General features: G+C 35.3%; 4 protein-coding genes across 5 annotated transcripts; 2 read left to right on the forward strand and 2 right to left on the reverse strand.

The window, feature by feature from the left end:
- Positions 1–3,165: 3,165 nt before the first annotated feature.
- Positions 3,166–7,697, reverse strand: LOC111454469 (cytochrome P450 78A5-like). The gene is made up of 4 exons (XM_023095959.1): positions 7,406–7,697; positions 5,813–5,901; positions 3,935–4,973; positions 3,166–3,830 (listed from the first exon to the last, which is right to left on the reverse strand). Exons 1-4 carry the CDS (start codon positions 7,448–7,450, stop codon positions 3,216–3,218), a joined length of 1,788 nt encoding a protein of 595 aa, XP_022951727.1. The 5' UTR covers positions 7,451–7,697; the 3' UTR covers positions 3,166–3,215.
- On the reverse strand, positions 5,530–10,782 carry LOC111454470 (ubiquinone biosynthesis protein COQ4 homolog, mitochondrial). Of its 2 annotated transcripts, none has more exons than XM_023095960.1 (5): positions 10,587–10,782; positions 8,974–9,183; positions 7,703–8,195; positions 7,406–7,517; positions 5,530–5,901 (listed from the first exon to the last, which is right to left on the reverse strand). In XM_023095960.1, exons 2-4 carry the CDS (start codon positions 9,151–9,153, stop codon positions 7,498–7,500), a joined length of 693 nt encoding a protein of 230 aa, XP_022951728.1. In that variant the 5' UTR covers positions 9,154–9,183; positions 10,587–10,782; the 3' UTR covers positions 5,530–5,901; positions 7,406–7,497. The 2 variants fall into 2 exon arrangements, with proteins under 2 accessions (XP_022951728.1, XP_022951729.1); XM_023095961.1 differs by having other exon boundaries at positions 7,685–8,195.
- A 4,570-nt stretch (positions 10,783–15,352) lies between these two features.
- On the forward strand, positions 15,353–17,741 carry LOC111454432 (truncated transcription factor CAULIFLOWER A). Its single transcript, XM_023095917.1, has 8 exons — positions 15,353–15,598; positions 15,716–15,794; positions 15,922–15,983; positions 16,113–16,212; positions 16,354–16,395; positions 16,462–16,503; positions 17,304–17,422; positions 17,535–17,741. The coding sequence occupies exons 1-8, from the start codon at positions 15,414–15,416 to the stop codon at positions 17,623–17,625; spliced, it is 720 nt and encodes a 239-aa protein (XP_022951685.1). The 5' UTR covers positions 15,353–15,413; the 3' UTR covers positions 17,626–17,741.
- Positions 17,742–20,814: 3,073 nt separating this feature from the next.
- LOC111454319 (truncated transcription factor CAULIFLOWER A-like) lies at positions 20,815–25,359 on the forward strand. The gene is made up of 7 exons (XM_023095763.1): positions 20,815–21,241; positions 24,211–24,360; positions 24,447–24,546; positions 24,636–24,677; positions 24,783–24,824; positions 24,921–25,045; positions 25,129–25,359. The coding sequence occupies exons 1-7, from the start codon at positions 21,057–21,059 to the stop codon at positions 25,154–25,156; spliced, it is 672 nt and encodes a 223-aa protein (XP_022951531.1). The 5' UTR covers positions 20,815–21,056; the 3' UTR covers positions 25,157–25,359.
- The last annotated feature ends 1,238 nt before the right edge of the window (positions 25,360–26,597 follow it).

The following is a 26,597-nucleotide window of genomic DNA, read 5'->3' on the forward strand; positions in this document are numbered from 1 at the left end:
GACCGCCCCCCCCCCCCTTCAACGCGCCAACTTTCCTCCCACCTTTTACGTTTCTTTATTCTTTTCAAAAGAATCCTTCAACAATTCCATAATTGCCCATATGCCCTTCTATTCTTCCTTATTTATCTTTTTTTCCTCTTTTTCTTACAAAATAATTGTGGCCGTGGACAGAGCGACAAAACATTTCTTATAAGCATGTGGAAATTAGTTCGGTGTTGACGTATTTTAAAAACTGTGAGGCTGACGATAATAAGTAACGAGCCAAAGCGAACAATATCTGCTAGTGGTGGGTTTTGACTGTTTATAAATGGTATCAAAGCTAGACACCAGACGGTGTGCGAACGAGGACGTTGGGTCCCCAAGTGGGTGGATTGTGAGATCACATATCAGTTGGAGAGGGGAACGAAACATTCCTTATAAGGATGTAGAAATCTCTTCGAAACATTTCTTTTAAAAACCGTGAGACTGACGACAATACGTAATGGGTCAAAGCAGACAATATTTGCTAGTGGTGAGCTTAGGTTGTATCAAAGCTATACATTGTGCAATGTCTCAACGAGGATGTTGGCCCCTAAAGGGTGTGGATTGTGAGATCCCACATCGATTGGAGAGGAGAACGAACATTTCTTATAAGGGTGTAGAAATCTCTTCGAAACATTTCTTTTAAAAACCGTGAGACTGACGGCAATACGTAACGAGTCAAAGTGGACAATATCTGCTAGCGGTGAACTTAGGTTGTATCAAAGCTATACATCAGCGGTGTGCCAGCAAAGACGCTAGCCCCTAAAGGGGGTAGATTATGAGATCCCACATTAATTGGAGAGGAGAACGTAACATTCCTTATAACAATGTGAAAATCTCTTCGAAATATTCTTTTAAAAACCGTGAGATTGACGACAATACATAACGAGTCAAAGTAGATAATATCTACTAGCGGTGAGTTTAGGTTGTATCAGACTATATATCGAGCGGTGTGCCAGCGATGACGTTGGCCCCTAAAGGGGGTGGATTGTGAGATTCCACATCAGTTAGAGAAGGGAACGTTTTAAAAATCATGAACTTAACGACGATATATAATAAGTCAAATCGAACAATATGTATTAGCGGTGGACTTGGGTTATTCAAGTATAGATTTAAATTTTTGACACTTGATCTCATTTTAAAAAATATATAATATTAGTCAGTTCAACTATTGAACTATGCTCAAGTTGACAATATCATAACTTGTGAATGTTATGCCCAGTATGTTTTTAAACCTTAAATCAATATGAACATGTTGTGGACTAAAGTTGAAAATTAATATGATATTTAATTGTATTACACCTTTTAATTTTGGATCATGCTAGATTATGTCTTTTATCTTGTTTATATTATTCAATTATTAGTCACATAAGGCCCACTAAACAAATAAAAAAATTATATTTTTAATTTGGATTATTTTTGTAATTTTCAAACAACCACTAATAATAGAAAAGAGGAATTGCATGGAAGTCCCCAAGTTGGGGCTAATTTATAATTTACCCATAATTTGGTTGCTAATGTATGAACAAATTTTCTCATAAAATGCAATAAAATATTTTTAAAAAAATATATATTGTACCAAAAAAAAAATCAATTAGACAATCTTCCATTGGGCCATAGCCTCCAAAACATGTTTAAGAATAAGGTTAAATCCTTAACACATGGCAATTAGAAAGAAAAATAAAGGTTTAAGGCATTAATCATGGTCGATGGTTGTTTGGGTCGAGAAAAAAAATTATAATACGAACAATTTTATTGGGCTTAGAAAATGTCTCAACTCGATCCAACCCAATTTATTACACCCGAGTAAATAAGGGATACATGAATAAATCGAGATCACGTCCAAATGAGAGCGATCATGAAGATATAATGATTTGAAGTTTTAAAAAATTGAAAGTTGCTACCTATACCAACAAGGTGTACTTGTACTTTTCTTTTCAGTGGCTCAATAGAAACTCCATAATTAAGCGTGTTTGCTTGGAGCAGTTCTATATTATATGACTTATGTGACCATGTTGTAGGGGATGCAGGAGAATATCAGATACATAGGTCATTATACAACCCATAAATACCAAACTCAATCCATAAATACGAGCATTAATCCCTTCTTAAAAACATAATTAAATGGTTTACTTAAGTCAACTAAAGCTTTTTTTTTTATATACTTAATTTAGTCAACTTGCGCTTAAATGAGCGATTAAGATATTGACCATATTTTAAATAGCCATTCCAATTTTAAACAATTGAAAACAAAAAGGATGGTTATTTACGAAAATAGCCCACAAGTTTCGAAGCGTTTTGGGCCCATATATCCTTAAATGGCCCAATAGGCCCAAAATTTAGACAACTAAAAAGACAGAATATAATATATATATATATATTAATTTATTTATTTATTAGCTATTTTCTTATTTATATTATTTACATGTCCGGTCATGTCTAATAAACCAATATTTAATTACAATTTGAAGTTCTACCCATGTAATTTTTAAGAATTTAAATGTGCAACTTATTTACTATAATAATAAATAAACAATATTCAAAATAGAGCAAAGTTAATGTGAAAAAGTGGCAAACTTGATGCATATTATATAAAGTTGATGTGACATGCATTTAAATATAGCATATGGTTCATGTGATGATATTAAATGGATAAATGTATGAGATAATATATAGTTTAGTATGAATAATATAATTAAATTACTAAGTTGAATAGCTTTGTTTGTGTAGGATTCATCACTTCGATGAACATGTTTAGAGAAGATGCTCCATTCTTGGTATTTTCTTCTTAGTGTTTAAATTTCATATACTCATTCGTTCAGTTGTTTAGTATATTATAAAAGTCATATTACTCGAAGGGGGCATGCTGCAAGAGCGTAGGAGACATCACTAAAGGGCAATGACAACTATTTGATTCTACGTTGCTAGATTAAGATTCGCAAGATGAAAAAGACTTCGATTGCCATTGTATCAGGTGAAGATAGCAAGACTCAAACCCTATAATATAATCGTTATGAGCGGTATGTCTCAACGAATTATATAAGAACATGTGAATCTCGAAAAATCCTGCCTCACTAAGCAACCACACAAAGGGGAAAGTTCTATCCTTTCCTTCCCCATTTCAAGAGAAACTCATTTTTTTGGACAAGAACAGCAAAAACAACGCCATTACTAAAAATGGAACTCATTTGATGTTAGCGAACCCTAGGGATAGCTCTGCAAATCAATGGAGTTTGCATTTCCAAAGAGAGTTTGAGACATTCTGACAAGTCAACGCCATTAATGCCCTTTTCAGAGGGAACCCACTTGAAAGCTTGAAGAAACTGAGCCAACCAGAGATGAACAGTGGCCAATCCCATGGCTTTTCCAGGGCACACTCTTCTCCCTGCCCCAAATGGAGCCAATCTCAAATCACTTCCCATAACACTCACTTCCTCTTCCATGAACCTATTTGGCTTGAACTTCTCAGCCTCTGACCAAACCTTTTCGTTGTGTGTTATTGCCCACATGTTCACCATCGCCGTCGCCCCGGCAGGAATCAGCCTCCCGCCGACGTCCACGTCGTTGACTGCGAGCCTGGCCCATGATAGAAGTGGACCTGGTGGGTGCAGTCTTAAACACTCTTTGACAATGGATTGAAGAAATGGAAGATTTGGGATATCAGAATCTGAAATGGGTTTGGATCTTTTGCCGATTACTGAATCGATTTCGTTTTGAGCTTTGGTTTGGATTTCTGGGTGTAGAACCATTCGAGCTATGATCCATTCCAACAGTATTGCGACTGTGTCTGTTCCTCGAAAAATCATTTCCTGTCCAAAATTCGATAGAAAAAGTCATGAAATGAATTGCTTTACACTCAAGTTAGCGCCTAAATTGATGAAAAAAGTGGAGCAAGAACAGGAAAAGGACATACCCAAAGAACAGCAATCATGTCGGAATCTGAGAGCTTGTCATCTTTCTCCATATCAAGTAGGACATCAACAAAGTCTCGATTATGTTCTTGTTCTTGTTCGTGTTCTTCGTGTTCGTGGTGTGGCTTAACTTTCCTCCTCATTCTATGTTCGTCAATGATTTTTCCCACAAAAACATTCACTTTAGAAGCCAAACACCTACATCTTTTCCTCACACCTTGTAAATCCAGCCAACCCAGAAAGGGAAAATGATCACTCCAATTGAAAATCCCAAGCAATTCATACCCTTCACTCACCAGTTCCTCAAGCTCAACCCCATCCTTCCCCAATCCACTAAACTCATAACACTTACCAAAAACAGTCATCATAACATTATTCAAAGACCCAAAATGAAGAATCTCCTTAACTCTAACTTCCCCATTCAAAGCCATGGAATTCTCAACTTCCCTTATCATTTTCCCTCCAACTTCCCTTCTAAACCCTTCAAATGCACCTATTCTCTTAGGACTAAACATATAAGTAGCTGAAATCCTTCTCAAATTCCTCCAATACTCACCATAAGGAGCAAACCCCATTGCTCTGTGGAAAAGAAGTTCATAAGCGGATTCCTTCACAGGCCTATCAGCAAAGGAAGCGCTATTGAGAATTTCCTTGGCAAAATCCGGGTGGCTTGAAATTACGAATTTGGTTAGGCCAACAGAGAAGGCCATTAAAGGGTGTGCTTTGAATTTATTGGAAAGTGCAGAGAGGGCTTTGTGAGGGGTTTTTGAGAGAGTGAAGACATGGAGGAGACCGATGAATGGGAAGCCGGAGGGCCCCGGGATGGCGGCAGAGGCGGCGGTTTTGGACTTGGAAAGGGCCCAAGCGAGGCCGCCGGGGTGAAGGAAGAAGGCAAAAATGGAGAGAAGCAGAAGCGCGGAGAGAAGGGCTGGGAAGCTTTGGGAAATGGAAGAAGGGAAATGGAGAAGAAAGGTTTGGAAGTTTGGTGATGACATGGTTGGTTGAGTCTGGTTTGGCGCCAAGTAGAAGACAAGGAGACGACTGGAAATGAGAGTGGGAGAGGGGTTAAATAGAAACGGATTTTTAACTATGGTTAAAAAAAATAAATTAACCAAGGTTAAAATAATTGGGAGAGAGAGAAAGAGAGAGTTTTATATATATATATATATATTTTATTATTATTATTAAATTTAATTTTTGATTCTCAAATTTGTAGTGTAAGCTTTTAAATTATAGTTTTTGGTTCTCAACAGGTTTACATTTTTCAATCATACATTCATCATTTCAAATATTTATTTTTAGTATTGAACTATTTAAATTTCATAAAAAAAAACTAATTCATCAACTTTCTCACTTAAAATGAAATATAAAAAATGCGAAGATAAAAAAAAAGACTGGCACAACCTTAGCTTTTTATTATTCTACACAAAAATAGAAATTTGGAGGGATTAGCAATTTGACATGGAAGCTTTTTGAGTGATAGGGAGATGTCGAATGATTGTCTTTTTATCGAATAATTCTTTAAATTTTATGACTGTTCGTAAAACATGTCTCAAATATAGAATCTTTAGAGATTTTGCAAGATTACCCACTAATAGAAATTAAGAATAGATATCATAAGTTAGAGGTCTAATCAGATGAAATCGAAAGGAATGATACTTGAGTACACACTGGTGTGTAGCTATGGTGTGTAGCTACCTTCCTACCAACCGTTTTTTATAGCTAAATGAGAGTACGAAAATGAAAAATTAAAACTTGTTTACTAATTGTCAAAATTTTAATAGGGTATATAAGAAGAACTATATATATAAAACACAACAAAGTATTATGTGTAGACAATTAATGTTCAAGAATTTTTAATAGGGTGTGAAGAGAGATACCTACACACTGCACGTAGATGTGTAGCCAAACAATGTTCTAAGAGAATAAATCCCTCCCCCAAACAAGCATCAAACAAGCACCTGTCCACCTGTTTAGAATATCACACAACCAGTAAATCCCAAAACTCAAGAACTTGCAGTATGATACCATAATCAAAGTGGACAGACTAAACAATACTTTAATCTAAACATAACCTTAACACAAGGTACAAAAACAAAGATAAAATAAAGACAGGTTACGGAATAGATATATATATATATATATATATATATATATATATATATATATATATATATATAACAAAGAAAACACACAAGCGTGGGAACAGAACAGAGACACTTCGACAGATTATCTCAGAAGAGAGTAAATAAGTAATAGATTATTTGTACGATCAGTGGAAATAAATACAGTGGGCAGTGTGGCCACACTTACATTTACACTGTCACACACAATTCCCATTACGGCGCCGCCCTACTTCCTTGTTTCTTCCATGTCTCACTCTCAGGACAGAATCCCAACCTTTTTCTCTTCCCCAACTGGGACTATAGATCCATTATGCTATTTGGCCTACCTTTGTCATCAACAATGCCACCAAATCTGATATTGCATGTTATATTTTTCGCTCCTAGACATTGATTTAATTATAATATCTCCAAAAGTACCTAAACTTTATAGAAGGGGGAGTGTGCTTCTGTAGATGGGATGGGATATCTTTCTAAAGGGAAGACTGTTTGAAGAGAGAATAAGAAGAAACATATCTATTAAGGAAGGTTGCTAAACTTATTGCTAAACTTAGAAGAGAAAGATAATAAACCTTTCTATTACTTTTGCATTATATACTCCCTCCCGTAATATTATAATGTTTTTGGACCTTAGGTTATTTTTAATGATTCTGACATGACTATAATGGTATGGAACTATTTTATTGTAATGGTGAAATTCTTCCAAGAAAATATATATACTTCTTAGGTAGAAGTGTACTAGAAAGAGAGAGAGTTAGCATTTTTTTTTTTCCAAGAGAAATGTGTTTCCTAGTTCTTATAGACCCAAAAATACTTTCCCAAAATATTCCACCCTTTCCAAGTTTATTGATTTTATAATGAGAAGTATAGGGTTCTGTGTTACCATATCCCACCATCAGTAAGATTTTAGTATGGACCAAACAAAATGTCAGGACTGACTAACCCAATTGGAATATGTTGTTTAAACCGATGGAGAGAGATGTCTTTTAGTGAGTTAAAGAGACATTGTTTTTATAGAGAAGTGCAACAAAGGATCATACCTTTTATAGAAGTAGAATAAAGAAGGCTTCCCTTTTCCTTTTTTTGAGAAAGAGAGGCCTAATCATATGAAAATTTTAATGAACTATGGTGAAGAACACAATCCTGAATTTATGCATGTTCGTTTTAACCTTTCTTCAATCTCAACTAGATACTTTTAAGAAATAATAATATAGTTTACAATAAAACCCTGCAACTATTCTCTACATTTACGGCTGAGATAATGGGCTCAAGCTTATCAAATAAATTTGCTCAATGAAAAATGTATGACGTCGGATCGTCTAAAGTTAATAATGGCTGTCTGTTACATACCTTATCAGGAGAATATTCCGTGGCATCCATGAACGAAGTCAGCATGGAGATGGACGGTGATGAGCTGGTTGGGGTCGTATTCCCATACTTTGCTATGGATTATCAACGAGACCTATTGAAAGACAAGATTTAAGACCCAAAACAGTTCAGACACGCAAGTGGTTCCAAATCGCAATGCAACGCTAGGAGCAAAAGGGTAATTATGTAAAGTGTAAGATAGCAAGTTGCAAGAAGACAAGATATGGGTGGGATCTGGTTGATTTAACACCTTCATCTTACTTATCAAGAAACGTTAACCTTTTGGAGATGGAGGTGCAGGAATTATTCCCCATTTCGCCCGCACGTCATCCAAATCCTCGTGGAAGTGTCGCTCATAATATATGCACATGAGATCATTGCACCGCATGCCAGCACGGATGGCCCAAGGGAAGTAGTGCAGGAAGAACAAATTTCTCTGTTTATCATTGAACCTTGCTGTGCCTCCCAAAACGGACAGCATGCACATTGGGAGGTGCATTTGCTCAAATTCAATAACCTTCAATGCCGACTCACCAATCAAGTTGGTGGGAAGACCAAAAAGCGTGTGCCAAAAGTCATGAACCTCGCGAGCTCGCATGGCAACATATTCCAGTTCGTCAGTATCCATGAACCGAACAGGAGGCCGGTCATCTGGAGAAAAGTTCCTGGAACCCATAAAATTGGCATATGCAGAGCCAAATGTGTTGGATGGAAGGTCCCACGCATGCCCAACTTCTGATGATAAAACACGTGGTCGCTCCAACAACACTGCCTGTAGAAGAAATTTGTTTTGTTTCATACTCAAATGGACGACTCACGAAAGCCCATACATGGTACCAAGGAATTTCAAGAGATTCTAGTCATACAACAGATGAAAAATAAATTTAGAAAGCTGAAACTGGAACATCATGATAAAGTTCATTTGGGACAAGTAACATGACGGAAAGGAAATAACTGAGCGAAAATGACGATCTCTCAATAAATTTGAAATGTTGATGCCTTCCATATTAGCCAAATGGAAAAAATGAAACAATTTAACCAGGCAAGAGAATGAAATAAAAGAAACTAAAATATTCATTTGAAATGGTAAATTGAGGTTCCAACTTAGTTGCATTGCTCCATATCATGTGTTCTAGAGCATTTCCAATACCAACACTTCGGTTAAACTAGTGTTTCATGTTTTTGTTTCCAAGAGAGGAAAGGAAGCCTTGATGGGGAGGGGAAGAAAGTAATGCATGAGCTTCTCAGCCAATTACATTATCCAATAGGAATACACAAGAACATCAAGTCAATAACTTACAAGTCCCAATTCATTCTCAAAAATGAATTTAAAGAAGAAAAACTAAACCAAGTTGTTTCTGCAGCAATCAAATAAAAGCAATTCCATCAGTTATACAAGATAACCATTCTATTCCTTTTGTATTCTTCATCTTATTAAATATAAGCATATTAGGTTTTTCATTTTTATTCCATGAGAAAAGACTTGCAAACCACGAAGGAATATGAAACATGGAAATATTAAACATAGTATTACAAAATTAAGAGCTTACTCTGCCTTCATCACTTCTTTTCATCCTCTCGAGGACTCTTTCAAATGATGGCTTTCCGGTTGTCTCCCCAAGAGCTGCTATTAGATCTGCTCGGCGTGGATCAAGCAAGGCGCCTACTGCTGAACCAAGTGCAACAGCTGCTTGCTGCCATTTATTTAGCTGGATACGTACACCTACCATATCCAACAGTACCTTTTTTTTTTCTGTTTGCTGTAATGAGGGGGGAAAAAAGATAAAAATGCTCGATCATTGAAGACCATAACGAAACCATAAAAAGTAATTTACTAGATACGTACAAGTTCAAACTAACCAACAATACCTTCAAAAATTGGCTATTTCTCTTCATCAGAAGTTCTAAACCATACTTCAACAATGAAAATATAAAAATACCTAAAACCAAATATCAAGTATACAAAAATCTTAAGTAATTTTAGACCTAAATAGAGGCTATCTAGATAGAATAGATCACAACTCCAGCCAAGAGAAGGTACATATTAAATTAAAAGAGAAGTAATACTTAACAGAACTTGGCACTTTAGGAAGCATTTCTCCTAACACTTGCTATACAAGGGGAATATGTGTCATATGCTGAGAGTAGGATTTTTAGAGAAATATCAAGGGAATGCTGGCTCAACAAAACTTGGAAATTATTTGTTTGGTCATTGAAGTGTTGAGATGTAAAGAATGCCCTACCTTAAAAGAACGTAAAGTACAGCAAAAGGCTACAGCACAGTGTGACACCAATGTTTAAAGCAAATTCACTAGCAGAAAAGTCATCATCTACTTTAGGATCAAAATTAATTTAGCTTAAATGTCTAACCAGATCCCAACCTCTCTTCTCTACGAATAATGAAAAAATCTTGAGAGGCTAAAAGATAACTGCGACAAACTATAGGCCGTCTGATTTCAATAGACTCCATGACTAACAGTAGATAAACAACAAAACCATCTGCAGAAATAGTTAGCTTCTGCCTGAATATCAGCAACATCATAATATCTCATAGCTTATCCTTGCAACATAACATAAAACTATGGATATGATGGTAATAAAGAAAAAAAATATCCTATAGAGCGAACTCCACCACTTTCGCAATCGATCTGTTCTCACTAAATTGTCCAGGATTTCTCGAGTAAGTAGTAAGAGCAAATCATTCATTAGTACGAACGTGATTCTCTGGAAAACCGATGTCGAGAAATATATTCAAAACTCCATAAATTTCCCCGTAAATCAACAAGGAAACCAAAGTTGAATTAAGAAAAACTAATGACATCAGAGTCCAAAGTAAATCCAACACCGAGAATTGCCAAACGAAAGCCGCGACACGTTCGACCAAACAAAAATCAAATAGAAAAGCTGAATCAAATTGAAATATAGGCCATGAATCAGCTGATTGAATCGGTTGAGCACGCAACACCAAATTTTACAAACGCATTGAATTGTCATGCTATGCAAACACATACAAGCAGTTTCAGAAAGAGACGCTAATTCAGTAATAACAATTGATAATATAATCGACCGAAAAAACGTTATCATTGAGCTAAGAAGCGAGAGGAAAGACTGCGACTAAAATTTACAACACGAAACGAAATGAATTGAAACGAAACGTGATTACCTTTTCTCCGAGCAATTCTTCGAATGAGATTCAATCAGGGAGCAAGAGAAAGTGAAAGCGAACGTTCCTGATCCAGATTGAGAGAGTTAAAGAAGGCAATAGAAATGATTCTATGAATCGAAGAGCGGGAGAAAGGTCCAGAACGAACAAATGCCACCAAGGGAGAAGCGGGAAGGAATTAAGAGAGCAGTGCGAAGAAAACATTTCCGCCAAAAACTATTTTATTTTTCTCTTTTGGTCAATTGTGTTGCAACTTACATGGTCATTATTCTATTGGGCCTTGTTAAGTTGAAAGCCCAATAACTTCCATTATGTTATTGGGCCAAGATTTAGTTTTGGAATGGACTTTCAAACAGGCCCACAATAAAATAAATGGCATGGACGTTATCGATTTGATTAGAAGCACAATTTAATCTAACGAGCTCGCTACGGTTCGTATTGACACGTATCTCGGTATAAAAATATAACCGAGGGTCAACACTTACCCTGTTTTAGTTTTCAAGAAAGATGAGTCTTGTCCATTAGCCTACAGTCGTTTCACATGGTCCTAATGGGCTCGGCCACCTATCACTCTTTCTTTTTACTGGGCTCCCCCGCAATGACAAAAGAACCAACCAGTATATCAACCTCGATGAATTACAAATAATGAGATAGGGTAAATAAGGGTTTCTAAAGTCAACCCTTTACTACCTGCTGGACCGACCTTTTCCTCATTTTAAAAAATATACCTAAATAAATGAAATGGTAGCTATTTATTGGAAAGAATATCCGAAATAAGTCTATATATTAAATATTAATAAATAATAATAATAATAATAATAAAAAAAGAGTAAAAATAGGATATTTATGATTTATGAATAATAATTTTGGGAGTTGGAACTGAAATCGAGATATATTCGGTGGAGACGTGTCGAGTTGTGATGACAGCTGGAGTGGAGCAGTGGCTTTTGACAAGAAATCAAGTGGGGCCCACTTTTTACAGACCAATATGAGTATTCTGACTCTTGGCCAATCACAGCTCGACACGTTTTCTACACCTAATCACCCCAACTCACCCCCTCTTTATGCTTTCCATTGTCCTTATCTTATTTGCACTTTCGTCCTCACTTTTTACCATATTAACTAAAATACCATGATTTTTCCCTTTATTTTATTAGTGGCTAAATTGTATTTTAAAATTATAATATTTTATATTATGACCATTTTAACAATATATTAAAAAATTGGCTAAATTATCGTAGCTTAATTGTTACGAGACATTATCGACTTATCCTACATTTTAAGGGTTGGAAATTTTATTTTGCATAAAAAAGGACCTAATTATAAAGAAATTATAATATTTAGTGAACCGCAATAGCTTAGGGTATGCAAACAAAAATGTAGCGTGTGACGTATATAAAAACTATATGCTAAAAATGATTTGTATGGAAATGGTTTGAATGCATGTATGAAAAAGATTAGACCTTTGAGCAATGATCTAACAAGATTCCACTTTTGATAGTTCCATATCACTATGATATATGAGTGGCCCATAGTTAATAATTAGGGCACTATATTTTAATGCTTTGAGCATATATTAAAAGGAAAAATATTATATTAAAATATTTGAACCATTTTTTGTATTTTTAGATAATATTTTGTGGGTTTTTTTTTTAATTAAAAAAATGACGGGTGGACATAATATTTAGTGTGAGATCTCATATTGGTTGGAGAAGAAAACGAACATTTCTTATAAGGGGTGGAAACTTCTCCTTAGTAGATGCGTAATGGGAAAGCTCGAGAGGGAGAAACCCAAAAACGTTTAGGGAAGCCCAAAGAGGATAGTATATGAATGAGTACCAGTTTTACTGTGCAACTCTAAAAGACGTGTGTGAGGTTGACGACGATACGTAACGAGTAAAAGCGGACAATATCTGCATGGTACTAGAGCCAGACACTTTACGAGATAGATTGAGAGATGACGACGATACGTAACGGGCAAAAGCGGACAATATGTGTAATGGTATCAGAGCCAGGCTCCGAGTGGAAGTGGGTTGTGTGATCCCACATTAGTTGGAGAGGGAAACGAAGCAAACGTCTCCCTACTGGCCCTTAACGGGATAACCCGAGGGGAAAAACCCAAAAACCTTTAGGGAAGGCCCAAAGAGAATAGTATTTGAATGAGTACCGGTTTCACTGTGCAACTTTAAAACACGTACGTGAAGCTAACGACGGTACGTAACGGAGCCAAAGCGGACAATATCTTAATGGTACCAAAGCCATGTACTTTACGAGGGTGGATTGTGAGATGATGACGATACAAAACGGGCAAAAGCGGACAATATATGTATGGTATCAAAGCCAAGCACCGAATGGACGTGGGTTGTGAGATCCCACATTGGATGGAGTGGGAAACGAAGCAAACCTCTCTCTACTGGCCCTTGACGGGAAAATCCAAAGAGGATAGTATATAGATGAGTGTCGATTCAGTCCAACCCTTAAATTTATAGGGGCAACTATGGAAGCATCTTTATGGTACTTTGTGCATGTGCTAGGGCTGTCTTAGTGTAGAGTGTGTGAGTCCAAAAACATAAACACATCAAGCTCTTGTGCCAAATTCATGTCAAGATATTGCTTTCTTACTATGTCTTTTCTTTGCTTCTTGTTTGATACAATGAAGGGAAGAAGCCAAAAAATTGAAAAGCAAAAGGCAAATTATTTTAGTTGATTTGTTGGATTTCTTTACACCATTCAATAAACCGATTGGACTCGTTGTGTACAACACGTACTTGAGAGTTCTTTGTGCTGGTCGGGATTATCGAGAGTTTATCAGTGAAATGGTTTTGTCAATCGATTTAAAATAAAACTAGGTTTAGCCAACAACCAACTCGTTTACACACTTTTAGGTTACAAACACTGTTTAAGCATATCTCGCAGCTCAACTACGAAAACATGTCATGTCAACATTTCGTTAATAAAACTCGGGCGACCGAGACCAAATGGTAACTTTATGTTTTGTTAATAATATTCGGGCAACTGAGACCACGGTAGCTTTGTGTTTTGTTAATAATACTCGGGCCACTGAGACCAAATGGTAGCTTTATGTTTTGTTAATAATACTCGGGCGACCGAGACCAAATGCTAGCTTTATGTTTCGTTAATAATACTTGAGTGACCAAGACCTGGTGATCGAGACTGAATTAGCTTTATGTTTCATTAATAATGCTCGAGCGACCGAGACCGAATGATAGCTTTATGTTTCATACTATAAATGAGACACATTAAATGAATTTCTCAAAAAAATTTGGAGGTTGAGAATCAAAACATTATCCGAAAGTGTGCTCTATTTAGTCTTGGACCTAGTTTTATTTCTTTTTCAACGTCAATCACCCAAAAAGGTCGCCTTTGGAATGGAATAGAAACATGTAATGCGAATTTACCATCCACTCCTCCTCCCTCTCTTTTAAAAGCAGCCAACCCATGTAATATTCAAGTTTTGTCAAGGGTATAATCATCATTTTACAAAAGTAACTTGAGACAACAGATAGTGGTATAAGGGTCACCACCACTCAAATGTTGACACGTAATGACCCAACAAGCTTCAAATGGCTGTAGGATTAGGGCTTCAAACACCCAAAGAGATGACAGTGGGGCCCACTTTTTTAAAAATGGAATTTTTTATTTTTATGTCTTAAAATTGAATTATTTCTAGTTTATTTTTTAGGGTTAGACCTCACCATATAACTATATATTGTTGTTCATTTCAATACAAAAAGATTGCTATTTGTGATTATAATCCTAGGAATAAAACTTAAATCTTTCATAGAGAAAGAGAAATTTAAAACGAAAAAAGTCGACCCAATGAATTTGAACTTTATCGAACGTTTTAAGTATCTTAACTTTCTAAGTAATTTTCGGGTTGACGGTTGCTAATTCTAACAACCCAAGTCCAACGATAGCACATATTGTCTGCTTTGACCCGTTACGTATCACCGTAAGCCTATTAGGGGAGAGATTTCTACACCCTTTTAAGGAATGTTTCGTTCTCATCTTCATCCAATGTGGGATCTCACAATTTACCCCATTGGGGGCCAAACGTCCTCACTGGCACACCGCTCAATGTCTCGCTCTAATACCATTTGTAATAGCTCAAGCTCACCGCTAGCAAATATTGTCCACTTTAGCCCGTTACGTATCGCCGTCAGCCTCACGATTTTAAAACACGTCTTTTAGGGAGAGGTTTCCACACCCTTCTAAGGAATGTTTCGTTCTCATCTTCGTCCAATGTGGGATCTCACAATCCACCCCCCTTGGAGGCCAAACGTCCTCGCTGGCACACCACTCAGTGTCTGGCTCTAATATCATTTGTTGCAGCTCAACCTCACTGCTAACAGACATTGTTCACTTTGGCCCATTATGTATCGTCATTAGTCTCACTGTTTAAAACGCATCTTTTAGGGAAAGGTTTCCAAACTCTTATAAGGAATGTTTCGTTCTTCGGTGAAATCTCTCGCTACTATGTAAATACACAATCACTGAAGAAAAAAATTACCAATTTGAACATAACTCAACTGGTTAAAATATAAATACTCGATCAAGAGGTTAGAGACTTCAACGGTCGCTATTAGGGTTTGTTGTAAGTGTCTTATCTACTGGGTTATACTTAAATTGTCGGGAAAAGCTGACACAAAAGGAGACCGTGACAATGAATTACAAGCTACATAAAGTTAAAGGGGTTTATGAATATGGGATTCTCTTCTCTCTCTAGGGTTTTGTAAGAGAGAGAGAGAGAGTTATAAATAGAACAAGTTTAATGCAAAAAATTAAATTTTTAAAAAGAAAAACAAAATGGGAAGAGGTAAGGTGGAGCTGAAGAAGATAGAGAACAAAATAAACCGACAGGTGACCTTCACAAAACGAAGAAATGGCCTTCTTAAAAAGGCTTATGAGCTCTCCATTTTGTGTGATGCTGAGGTGGCACTCATCGTCTTCTCCACCGGTGGCAAGCTCTATGAATTCTCCAGCTCTTCCAGGCATGTCTCGATTCGAATCTCTAACCTTTTTTGCTCGGAGCGTTCGTGTAGCTCCGTGCTTGATTTGATCTGTTTATGTCGAACTCGAGACGGGTTCTTTTCGTTAACCAATTGCAGTATAGCCAAGACGTTGGAGAGGTATCAAAGACATAGCTATGGAGCTTTGGCAGCCTCCCATCATCTCAAGGACACCGAGGTCATTTCTCGTCTTTGCTCGATTAGGTTTAGTTACATAAAATGGGACCCAATTATGTTCGGTAAAAGTGATTTTAACTATTTCAAAATTACTCTCGTGCCCTTGGTCGGAATGTTTTTGGACACAGAAATGGTACGAGGAGTATTTGAAGCTGAAAGAAGAAGTGGAAGGTCTGCAGCATTCACAGAGGTGGCGCAACCCTCCTCCTCCGCCGTGGGAGGATCTTCTTCAAGCTGTTCTTCATTCTTATTTAATTATTTAATTTTAAAAAAAAAACCCTTTTTTCTCTTAATTAATTATTATTTTTGTGTTATGTAGACGAATTCTTGGAGAAGAATTGGAAGATTTGGAGACGAAGGAATTGGACCAACTCGAAATTCAATTGGAAACGTCTCTGAAGCAAATCAGGTTCACTAAGGTAAAATTAATGCTCGAGTTCAACGAGCGGAGGTAGCAAATTCGAACCCGATCTTGTGATCAAGGGCACAAATTTTATGACCGTTGAGTTATGCTCGGGTTTTTTTTTAATTAATTATTGTGAATTATTGAAATTTTGCAGAACCAAACGGTGTTTGATCAGTTATCTGAGCTAAAAAAGAAGGTAATTTTTTTTTTTACCGTTGGATGTTTGAAATTAAATGGGTTAATTTTCTTCATTTGTTTATAGGAAGAATTACTGCTGGAAACTAATCAAGCTTTGAGGAGGAAGGTATGGAATAATTAAGTGCACTAATTAATTTATTATGAAATTTAATATTTATTTGGTTGAAATTAGGTTAATATATTAAAAACATCCAAGAATTGATGATGACGTGATTTTTTTTACTGCACTGAGTTACCCCTAAACTTAGTGGTAGGTAAAAAAAAATCTTTATTATTTAACCTGTCGAGTCTCGACTTGAACCCGCCAGAAATGAGATGGGTAATTCTAGTTTCTGTATGAAAGTACCACGTCGTCGGCTAATTTAGGGAATGATTATGGATTTATAATTAAAAAAAAATACTCTCTCCATCGGAATGAGGCCTTTTGGGGAAGCTCAATGCAAAGCCACAAGCGCTTATACTCAAAGTGGACAATAACATACCATTGTGGAGACTCGTGTTCATCTAATATGGCATCAGAGCCCATAGTATCAGAGTCATGCTCAAAACTTAGCTATGTCAATAGAATCCTCAAAAGAAAAAGGAGTCGAACCTCGATTAAAGGGAGGTGTTGGATGAAAGTCCCATATCGACTAATTTAGCGAGAGTCGTGATCCTACTCGGTGGACACGTGTTTTGAGAATTTAATGTCAATTGTATGCAAACTCAAACGTAGGAAGGAAACATCGAACCTTCAACCTGACAGAATGTAGTAAACGTTTTATTAAATTCGATACAAATCATAAACCCACCAACGAAATCGAACAAATAATCAAAAACTCGAGCTTCACGAACCTAGATTCATTAAAACCGTGACCCGAACATCCTAACCCTAATATGTGGCTATGTATTCCTTTGAATGGGCAGTTGGAAGAAAGCAGTGCAGGTCTTCATTCATCATGGGAAGCTTCGGAACCCAACAATTTGCATTACTGTGGACAACCTGAGGCCTTTCTTCAAGGCAATAATATTGCATTGGAAAATAGGTAAAATTTTATATTAATTATCATAAGTAAATAAATTAATTAAAAAAAAACCCTTTATTTATTTATTTTATATAAATTTAAATATCTAATTTAATTTATGGGTTATTTATAGTTACAATCCAGCAGAGGTTTCAAATCAAGAAAACGCCATAAACTCTGAGCCAGAAGGTAATGAGTTGCCTTCGCATTGGATGATGCTTTGATCTTATCTTATAAAAATATATTACATTAAACCATACTCTATTTCAACCCATTGTGACAATAATATATGTAGTAATTAATACATGAACCATATATATGATGCTCGATTTTCATCTAATTTTTTGTTCTCGGATTCGGTTGAAATATGGTTACGTTGTTTAATTTCTTCGAGTGAAGACTGATTTTGGATAGCGAGATTTGAACCTCTGATCTTGTGATCGAGAGAAACTCATTTTGACTTTTGATTTCTCTGGTTGACTTTTGGTCTTTTTAGTTGAACGTTGCTAAAAATATGTTGAAAATTGTAATTCTCGATTGTATGATTGTATCACAAATCTTAGATATCGACCTGAGTACAACTTAACCGATTTTGACATTAAATTTGTCATCAATGAATCAAAAGTTATTAGCTATTAAAAAAAATAATGGTTTGTAAAATTATAGGACATAAAAATAAAATATTCATTAATTAAAAACTTGAGCTACTCATTTTTACCATAAATGTAGTCAAAACCTTCCGCAATAATTCAAGAATCCAATGAAATTACTTCATAGTGTACAAAATATATATATATATATATATATATATATATATATATATATATATATATATATAGAGGGCATCATTAATATTAATTATTATTTTGGGATACGTTTATAATTTAAAAAAATATGACATTGTCGAGATGTTCAGACAAGAAAATCTTCTTTATCTCTGTCCGTATCTCCTATTTCAATATTCATGTTGAGACGAGAAAAATAATATATATATAATATATATAATAAAAGGAAATAAAAAAAATATAATACCATTGTTGTGATGTCCCACATTGGTTGGGGAGGAAAACAAACGACCATTTATAAGGGTGTGGAAACCTTCTCCTAGCATATTTTAAAGCCTTGAGGGGAATCTCGAAAGGAAAAGTCCAAAGAGGACAATATTTGCTAGAGGTGGATCTGGGTGGCTACAAATGGTATCAGAGCCAAACACCACACGATGTGTCAGCCTTCCCGCTATTCCCCGAAGAGGGTAGACAAGTGGTGGTGTGCCAGTAAGGATGCTGGCTTCCAAACGGGGGTGGATTTGGGGGCGGTCCCACATCGATTGGAGGAAGGAAAGAGTGCCAGCGAGGACGCTGGGCCCTGAAGGGGCCTGTAGGAAGGTGTATTGTGATGTCCCACATTGGTTGGGGAGGAGAACAAACCACCATTTATAAGGGTGTTGTGAGGGGAATCCCGAAAGGGAAAGCCCAAAGAGCCGAAGGGGGTGTGGATTGTGATGTCCCACATTGATGGGAGGAGAACAAACCACCATTTATAAGGGCGTGGAAACCTTCTAAGTTTAACCTTCTAAGTTTAAATTTACGCTCTTTAAATTAAATAAACATGGTAAAAAAAGTTATTGCATTTATTAAAATTAAAAACTTTGAAGGGGGTGGGGAGTTTAATAAATGCAATACAGATGTGAATTTAATCCATAAAATTGAACATACGAATATAATGAAATAATTTGTACTAAATGCTGGTGAATGATTGTAGAAATAATTAAATTCGTATATCAAAATTTAACTCTTTTTTCCAGCTTTTAACGTTATTTTTTTTAAATTTCATTTATTTTGGCATGATTTTATAATTCTTGTTGATATTATTAATTTAATTATCGATATGTCTATTAAATAACCAAAATAGTGTAATAAATTAGACATAATAAGACAAAATAAAGTGCATTACATTACAAAAATAGATTTCATACGTACGTTTGTACATCTCACTTTATTTTTTGTTCAATTATTATCATTATTATTTGTCTATCATTTTATTTTATTTTTTATTTTAATAAACTCTTGTATTTTTTAATTTCATACTTCAAAAAAAAAAAACAAATCAACAAATCTCTGAATTTAATAGCATTGTGAAGTACACCACTAATAGAAAAGTTTTAAATCAATTTCCTATTGACCTATTTAATTTGTCGGGTTGGGTTCTCAAGGTCCCACCTTGAACGGAATGAAGAATTCCCGTTTAAATTAAGAATGAGAATGAAGCGGGAATAGATTTTTCCTCGTTAGATAAACGAGCTAAGGATGGAGAGTGTATTTCTCTCTTCATCCCGACACCGTCCAAATCCGTACCCTATTGACTTTATATATATATATATATATATATATATATATATATATATATATATATATATATATATATACACATACGTACGTATAAATATATATAAAATAAGTCACGAAAATAGTTTATTATATTATTTGTTTACAATTTTCGTTTTTTGTTTAATAATTATAGATTAATTTGTGTTTGTTTGTGAATTTTTAATAATATTTTAGGTAAGATTGTATTCGAATAATTATAAATGGTGGGTAAATAAAACTTAAAAAAAAATTTGACAACCGAATCCAACCTGAAAACAGAGGGTTGGGTTGGATTATGAAAAGTTTGGGGTTGGATTGGGTTATCAATTCAACCAACCCGAACTTTTGGTTAGGTAAAAAAAATCCCTAAACCCAACCCAATTGGGACCGAACCCGAACCAAATCCGAAAATAGAGGGTTGGGTTATGAAAAGTTTCGGGTTAGGTTGGGTGACCAATCCAACCAACCTAACTTTTGAGTTGGGTAAAAAAAAATCCCCCAACTCGAACCATGTACACATTTTAAAACCATAAGGGCAAAACGAACAATATCTACTAGCGGCAAGCTTGGGCTCTCACATGAAGATTGAAAATAAAAGGTTACCCGTTTTTGTCCCGCCTCATGGACGTTTTTAGCTATTTACAACGTCGGAAAGTGATTTATTCGTGCTCGTTTCAATCGAAAACAAAAGGTTTAAAAAAAATTAAAAATAAATAAAAATTGATGGTCCATCCAAATAAATAAATTTCTCCATTATTATGCGTTTTGTGGTCTAGGTGTTATACGTAAACAGGCGCCGTCAACACGAACCATAAACGCCCTTCTCTATAATAGAAATGGAAATTAAAATAAATAAAATAAATAAATACTTTAATCTGTATCCGTACAAGCGACCCCCACATCTGTTAACGATACACCGAGTTCTTCATCTTTCATTCACCCTATCACCTCTCGACAGCACTTCACCAAAAACCACTTTTCTCCAAAACCACTTTCCGCTTTGAAAACCACTTTTGTTTTCCTCCAAAACCACTTTTTTCCTCTTTCTCTCTCTCCCACCCTGATTCCTTATAACAATAGGCAACAACAGGCAGCAACAGGCAGCAGCCCATTTCCGAAAACCTAATCTTTTTTTCATTTCATTCGGACCCCTTATCTTTCTGTTCTTGTGGTTTGTTTCCCTTTTTCGTGTGTTGTTTTGGGAACTGGGGTTGGTTTGAAAACACAGAGAAAAAAGAAGGGTTTTTAGGCAAAAAAAAAGGGGGGTTTTTTGGGGTTGGATTGTAAAAATGGGAAGAGGTAGGGTTCAACTGAAAAGAATTGAGAACAAAATAAACAGGCAGGTTACTTTCTCCAAAAGGAAAGCTGGTTTGCTGAAGAAGGCTCATGAAATCTCTGTTCTCTGTGATGCTGAAGTTGCTTTGATTGTTTTCTCCCACAAAGGAAAGCTCTTTGAATACTCCTCTGATTCCAGGTCACCCCCCATTATTATTATTTTTTTTGTGTCTTTTTTTTGCTAAATTTAATGTTTTTGTTGTGTTTTTAGGGTTTTTAATGCAAACCCATTTAATTTCTTCATGTTTTCTATAATGGGTCTCTCTTATTTTTTGTTTTTTGTTTGTTTTTTTTTTTTTTTACCTTAAATTTCTTTTCAATTTTGGTTATAAGAATGTGTTCATCTTTGGATTCTCCCTTTTTCACCCCATGGCCCCAAATATGGCTATTTCTTCTGATTTCCTGCTCCTCACTGCCACTTAACTCACACTTCCTTTATCGATTAGGGTTTTTCTTTGTATCGTCATGCCCTATTCGCTTTAACTTTTGGGTTCGGTGGTGATTTTGTTACACCGATCTAGCAAATCCCATAAAGCTTTCGTCTCCGACCCATTAATTTGTTTTTTTTTTCTCTCTCTCTACACGTAACACCGACTTTTTTTTTCTTGAAATTCAATAAAATCGTAAAATCGAGCGAAAAGTTACCATGAAACTTGGGTTTTTCTTAAGGCTTGTCATGATCGAGTGCCTAAGCTTGTGGGTTGAGTTGTGATTTAATAAAAGCATGAAACTTTTAGCTTGCTTTCTATGTTAGCTCGAGCGGGTTCTTTGATTTCGATCTTGGATCAAAATGTTTTGAATTTTTTTTAAATGGGTTATTTTCGATCGAGTACAATAAGGCTTGTGTTTTCCTTACGGCTTGTTATGATCGAGTACTTAAGCTAGTGGGTTGAGTCGTGATTTAATTAGATCTCGATTTAATGCAAGCGTGAAACTTTTAGCTTGCTTTCTATGTTAGCTCGAGCGGGTTCTTGGATTTCAATCTTAGATCAAAATTTTTTGGATTTTTTTGAAATGGGTTGTTTTCGATTGAGTACAATGAGGCTTGAGTTTTCCTTACGGCTTGTTATGATCGAGTATTTAAGCTAGTGGGTTGAGTCGTGATTTAATTAGATCTCGATTTAATGAAAGCTTGAAACTTTTAGCTTGTTTTCTACGTTAACCCGAGCGGGTTCTTCGATTTCGATCTTGGATCGAACCGTTTTGGATTTTTTGAATTGGGTTATTTTTGTATAGTGGAATTGATAATTTCCCCATGAATTTGAGCTTAGGTTTTGTACTTGTGAAGTGGTTGGTAGCAGAACAAAAGAAAGTGAACAGTTGTTGAAGCATGGGAATGAGGATCTAGTTTCCTCTACCCATTTATTTATTTGCATGTGTTCTTCATATACAGTACTTAGACAGTGGTTTGGTAATGATTTTTAAGCCTATAGTTAATTATATATATATATATATATTCAATAGCTTATATTATAAATTATAATGTGTATGAAATTCTTAGGTTTTTAAGTTAAAGGTAAGTCAAATATGTTGTAACATAATGTGTTAAATTGAATTATGACAAAAATAATGAAGTAATTTGAGGAACAGAACAGTAACCTAGTTATCTAGACATGTTTTTTTTAATGTTATTATTGTTTTATTTGTAAAATAATAGGTAAATATTGTTTTTTTGTTTATTGTTCTCTATAATTTATTATTTTTCAACTAGTTTATTTAAAAATAGAATATTATTGAGAAAACAATTTGAAACTAAGGAACGTATCATGTTTTGAAATTAATCAAGGGTTTGTCGGGGGATTTTTATGTTTTTCGTTTATTATAATTATTTTTGTGGAAAGATAAAAATATTCAAGAAACTTAGCTTTTATTAGCAAAGAATTACTGTTTTAATCGTCAAAATTAATTAAAAAAAATATTTTTTATTAATGATTTTGAAAATTGTTTGAAAATATTAAGCAAAACATCCTTAAAATTTACATGTTTTTATGTCATCTCGTATGTTTCTCTGTCAAAAAAACAAAGAAGGAAATGATATTACATGTTATGTTTTATTTTTTTACATGATTATTTGTCAATTTGAGCATAACTCAATTAGTTAACGTATATATATAATTGATTTAGAGGTCAGAGGTATGAATCTCTCGTTTGTACTTATTATTAACTAAAAAAGAATTCATGGCCTTTATTTTATTTTATTAATTTAATAATATATGAACTGAGAGATTCAAATCTCGAACTTTCACGTCGAGAATACATAGCTCGACCAATTGAGCTATACACCGACTTATCACATTGATTTTGCACGTGATCTTTATACACATTGATGAATTATTTTACTCAAATTTCATTTTCCTTCTTCTCTCACACCAAATTTAGGGCTTTCTTCAAGAACAATATAAAATTCTCAACTTTTGGTTGAGAGAAAATATAAACCCTAACCCTAATTGAAGCATTCATGAGTGTTCTAATTCAAAGTAAGAGAGAGAGAGAGATGATTTGATGGGAAAGATGTTATTCTTGTCTAGGACAAGACATGATATAGAACAGTAACACTTAGTGTTTATATGCTTCAAATCTAGGCCCTAACTTTCAAAACCCCTTTGTTATATATAATATTTGGCTGTCAATTCAGCTTAAATCATTTGTAACAGTGATTGGTTGATGTTTTATATTAATGGTTGCTTCTTCTGTGAGAGATTGATACTCAGAGATTGAATTGATGGAGAGAGAGAGATATCATTTAATTTTGAGATCATTATCTGTACTGTTCATAGCACCAATTTTGATTTTCTTTTTCAAATTTGTTTATGATATTAGTTTGAAATCTTGTTTTTTTGGCAAATTTTGGATTAGGGTTTGTGAGAAATTTATGTTTCGAAAACAAAGAAACATGATATCGAGTGATTGAGCTGAAATTAGGGTGAAATTTAGTTTTCGATTTGGAAATAGATCTTGTATGGGTTAAGTTGCTCGAGGTTGTTTCGATTCGTGATCTTGGTTTTTATTGAGCAGATTATTTTAATTCAATAATGTGACGTTGAGATTCGAGCTTCTAACTTAATCACTCTGCTTATGCGTTTGATTTTACAAATTTTGTTGTTGCAGTATGGAGAAAATACTCGAACGATATGAGCGATATTCATATGTGGGCAGGCAACAAATTGCAGCTACTGAATCTGAATTTTCACAGGAAAATTGGACTCTCGAGTATTATAGACTCAAATCGAGAGTCGAACTCTTACAAAGAAACAACAGGTAAGTTCGTATAACGTTTTGAACGTCAAGGTCTCGATCTCTATCTCTCGTTATTAATATCGATATCGTGTGGATGATAATTGAAGTCATTACATGGGAGAAGATTTGGATTCATTAAGCGTCAAAGAACTGCAAAACTTGGAGCAACAAATCGACACTGCACTCAAACATGTTCGTTCGAGGAAAGTAAGGATGTTTGAATTTCATGTTTTTATGTTTTTTTTTTTTTTTTTTTTTTTTGTAATGAATAATATATTTTGGAATTTTTGTTTCAGAACCAACTCATGCATGATTCCATCTCTGCTCTTCAGAGAAAGGCAAATTTCTCTTACTTTTTTCATTTTTTTTAAATCTATAAAATAATTTAATTTTTCGATTTTGTTCTAATTAATTTACCTCACATTCTCATTTATTTTTACCAGGAACGAGCAATTCAGGAACAAAACGCTCTCCTGGCAAAGCAGGTGTTCGTAACATTTAGTTTAAAACGCTATTTTTTTCGTTTTAGCTTTAGCTTACGATGCTTAATTATAATTTATGTTCGGTTAAATGAAATTAAGATCAAGGAGAAGGAGAAGAGTGTAGCAATGGCTCAGCAGGCCGAGTGGGAGCAGCAGCAGCAACATGGTTACAATGCACTGTCTTTCTTGTTCCCATCAGCTCCTCACCCGTCTCTAAACATCGGGTAATCCTTCACTAGTTTTTCGTGTTTGGAATGACTTTTGAAACTCGATAACGTTACGTGTTCTTTGCCTTTTGAACGTATAGGCTTGCGAGCTTTGATGGTCACCTGTGAATCCCATTGCACGTTGGGAGATTCGAGCGATCGGGAAGAAGACGGTGACGGTGACGGTGACGGGGGCGGGTTGAATAATGGAAAATGGAATGGATTAATTATAACCCATATGTGTAATGGATGGGTAATATGTATGGAGGGTTTGTGGTTGTGGAGGTTTTGTTGTGTTAAGTGAAAGACAATATATGAACTACTTTTTGTTGTGTGTTGTTATTTTGTGGTGATATTGTTGTGGCCAAATAAAGTTGTTTCGTTCCCAAGAAAGTGCTTTTTGGAAAAGTTGGTGGCTTTTAGGGTTTAGATTACTTTAACAATGCATGCAATAGTTTTAATGGTAGCTAGGGTTTAGGGTTTCTTTGTAAGCTTTCGGATTTGGATTTTCGTGAGTTTAACCGAAGAAAGGTGATCGTAGTGTCGAGTTTTGTTTATTAATGATGGTATTGGATGACCCACGAGCTAGTTCGGGATATAAGACAGGTACCCTTTATCGAGAGATTAGAGGGTAGAATCTCTCACCTTATAATGCTTTTAACCTAAACAGTGGCACCTGATGATTTTGTAAGTTTACGGGTTTTGTAAACTTTGGAATTTGGATCTTCATGAGTTTAACCCAAGAAATGAGATGTAGTGTCGAGTTTTGTTTACTAATGATGGTATTTGATGACCCACGAGCTAGCTCGGGATATAAGACAGGTATCATTTATCGAGAGATTAGAGGTTCGAATCTCTCACCTTATAATACTTCTAACCTAAAAAATGATACCCGATTACCCTGTAAGCTTATGGGTTTGTATACTTTAGATTTTGGATCTTCATGAGTTTAACCTAAGAAATGAGATCGTAGTGTCGAGTTTTGTTTACTAATGATGGCATTGGATGACCCACAAACATAGCTCGGGACATAAGATAGATACCCTTTATCGAGAGGTCAGAGGGTCAAATCTCTCACTTTATTATACTTTTAACCTAAAAAATGGCACCCGATGACTCTGTAAGTTTATGGATTTTGTAAGTTTTGGAATTTGGATCTTCGAGTTTAACCTAAGAAATGAGATCATAGTGTCGAGTTTTGTTTACTAATGATGACATTGGATGATCCACGAGCATAGCTCGGGACATAAGATAGGTATCCTTTATCGAGAGGTCAGAGGGTCGAATTTCTCACCTTATTATACTTTTAACCTAAAAAATGGCACCCGATGACTCTGTAAGCTTATGGATTTTGTAAGCTTTGGAATTTGGATCTCCGAGTTTAACCTAAGAAATGAGATCACAGTGTTGAGTTTTATTTACTAATGATGGCATTGGATGATCCACGAGCATAGCTCGGGACATAAGACAGGTACCCTTTATCGAGAGGTTAGAGGGTCGAATCTCTCACCTTATAATACATTTAACCTAAATAATGGAACCCGATGGCTCTCTTAACTTATGACGTTTA

The sequence above is a fragment of the Cucurbita moschata genome, unplaced genomic scaffold (genome assembly GCF_002738365.1).
Source record: "Cucurbita moschata cultivar Rifu unplaced genomic scaffold, Cmos_1.0 Cmo_Scf00016, whole genome shotgun sequence".
Taxonomy (NCBI): domain Eukaryota; kingdom Viridiplantae; phylum Streptophyta; class Magnoliopsida; order Cucurbitales; family Cucurbitaceae; genus Cucurbita; species Cucurbita moschata.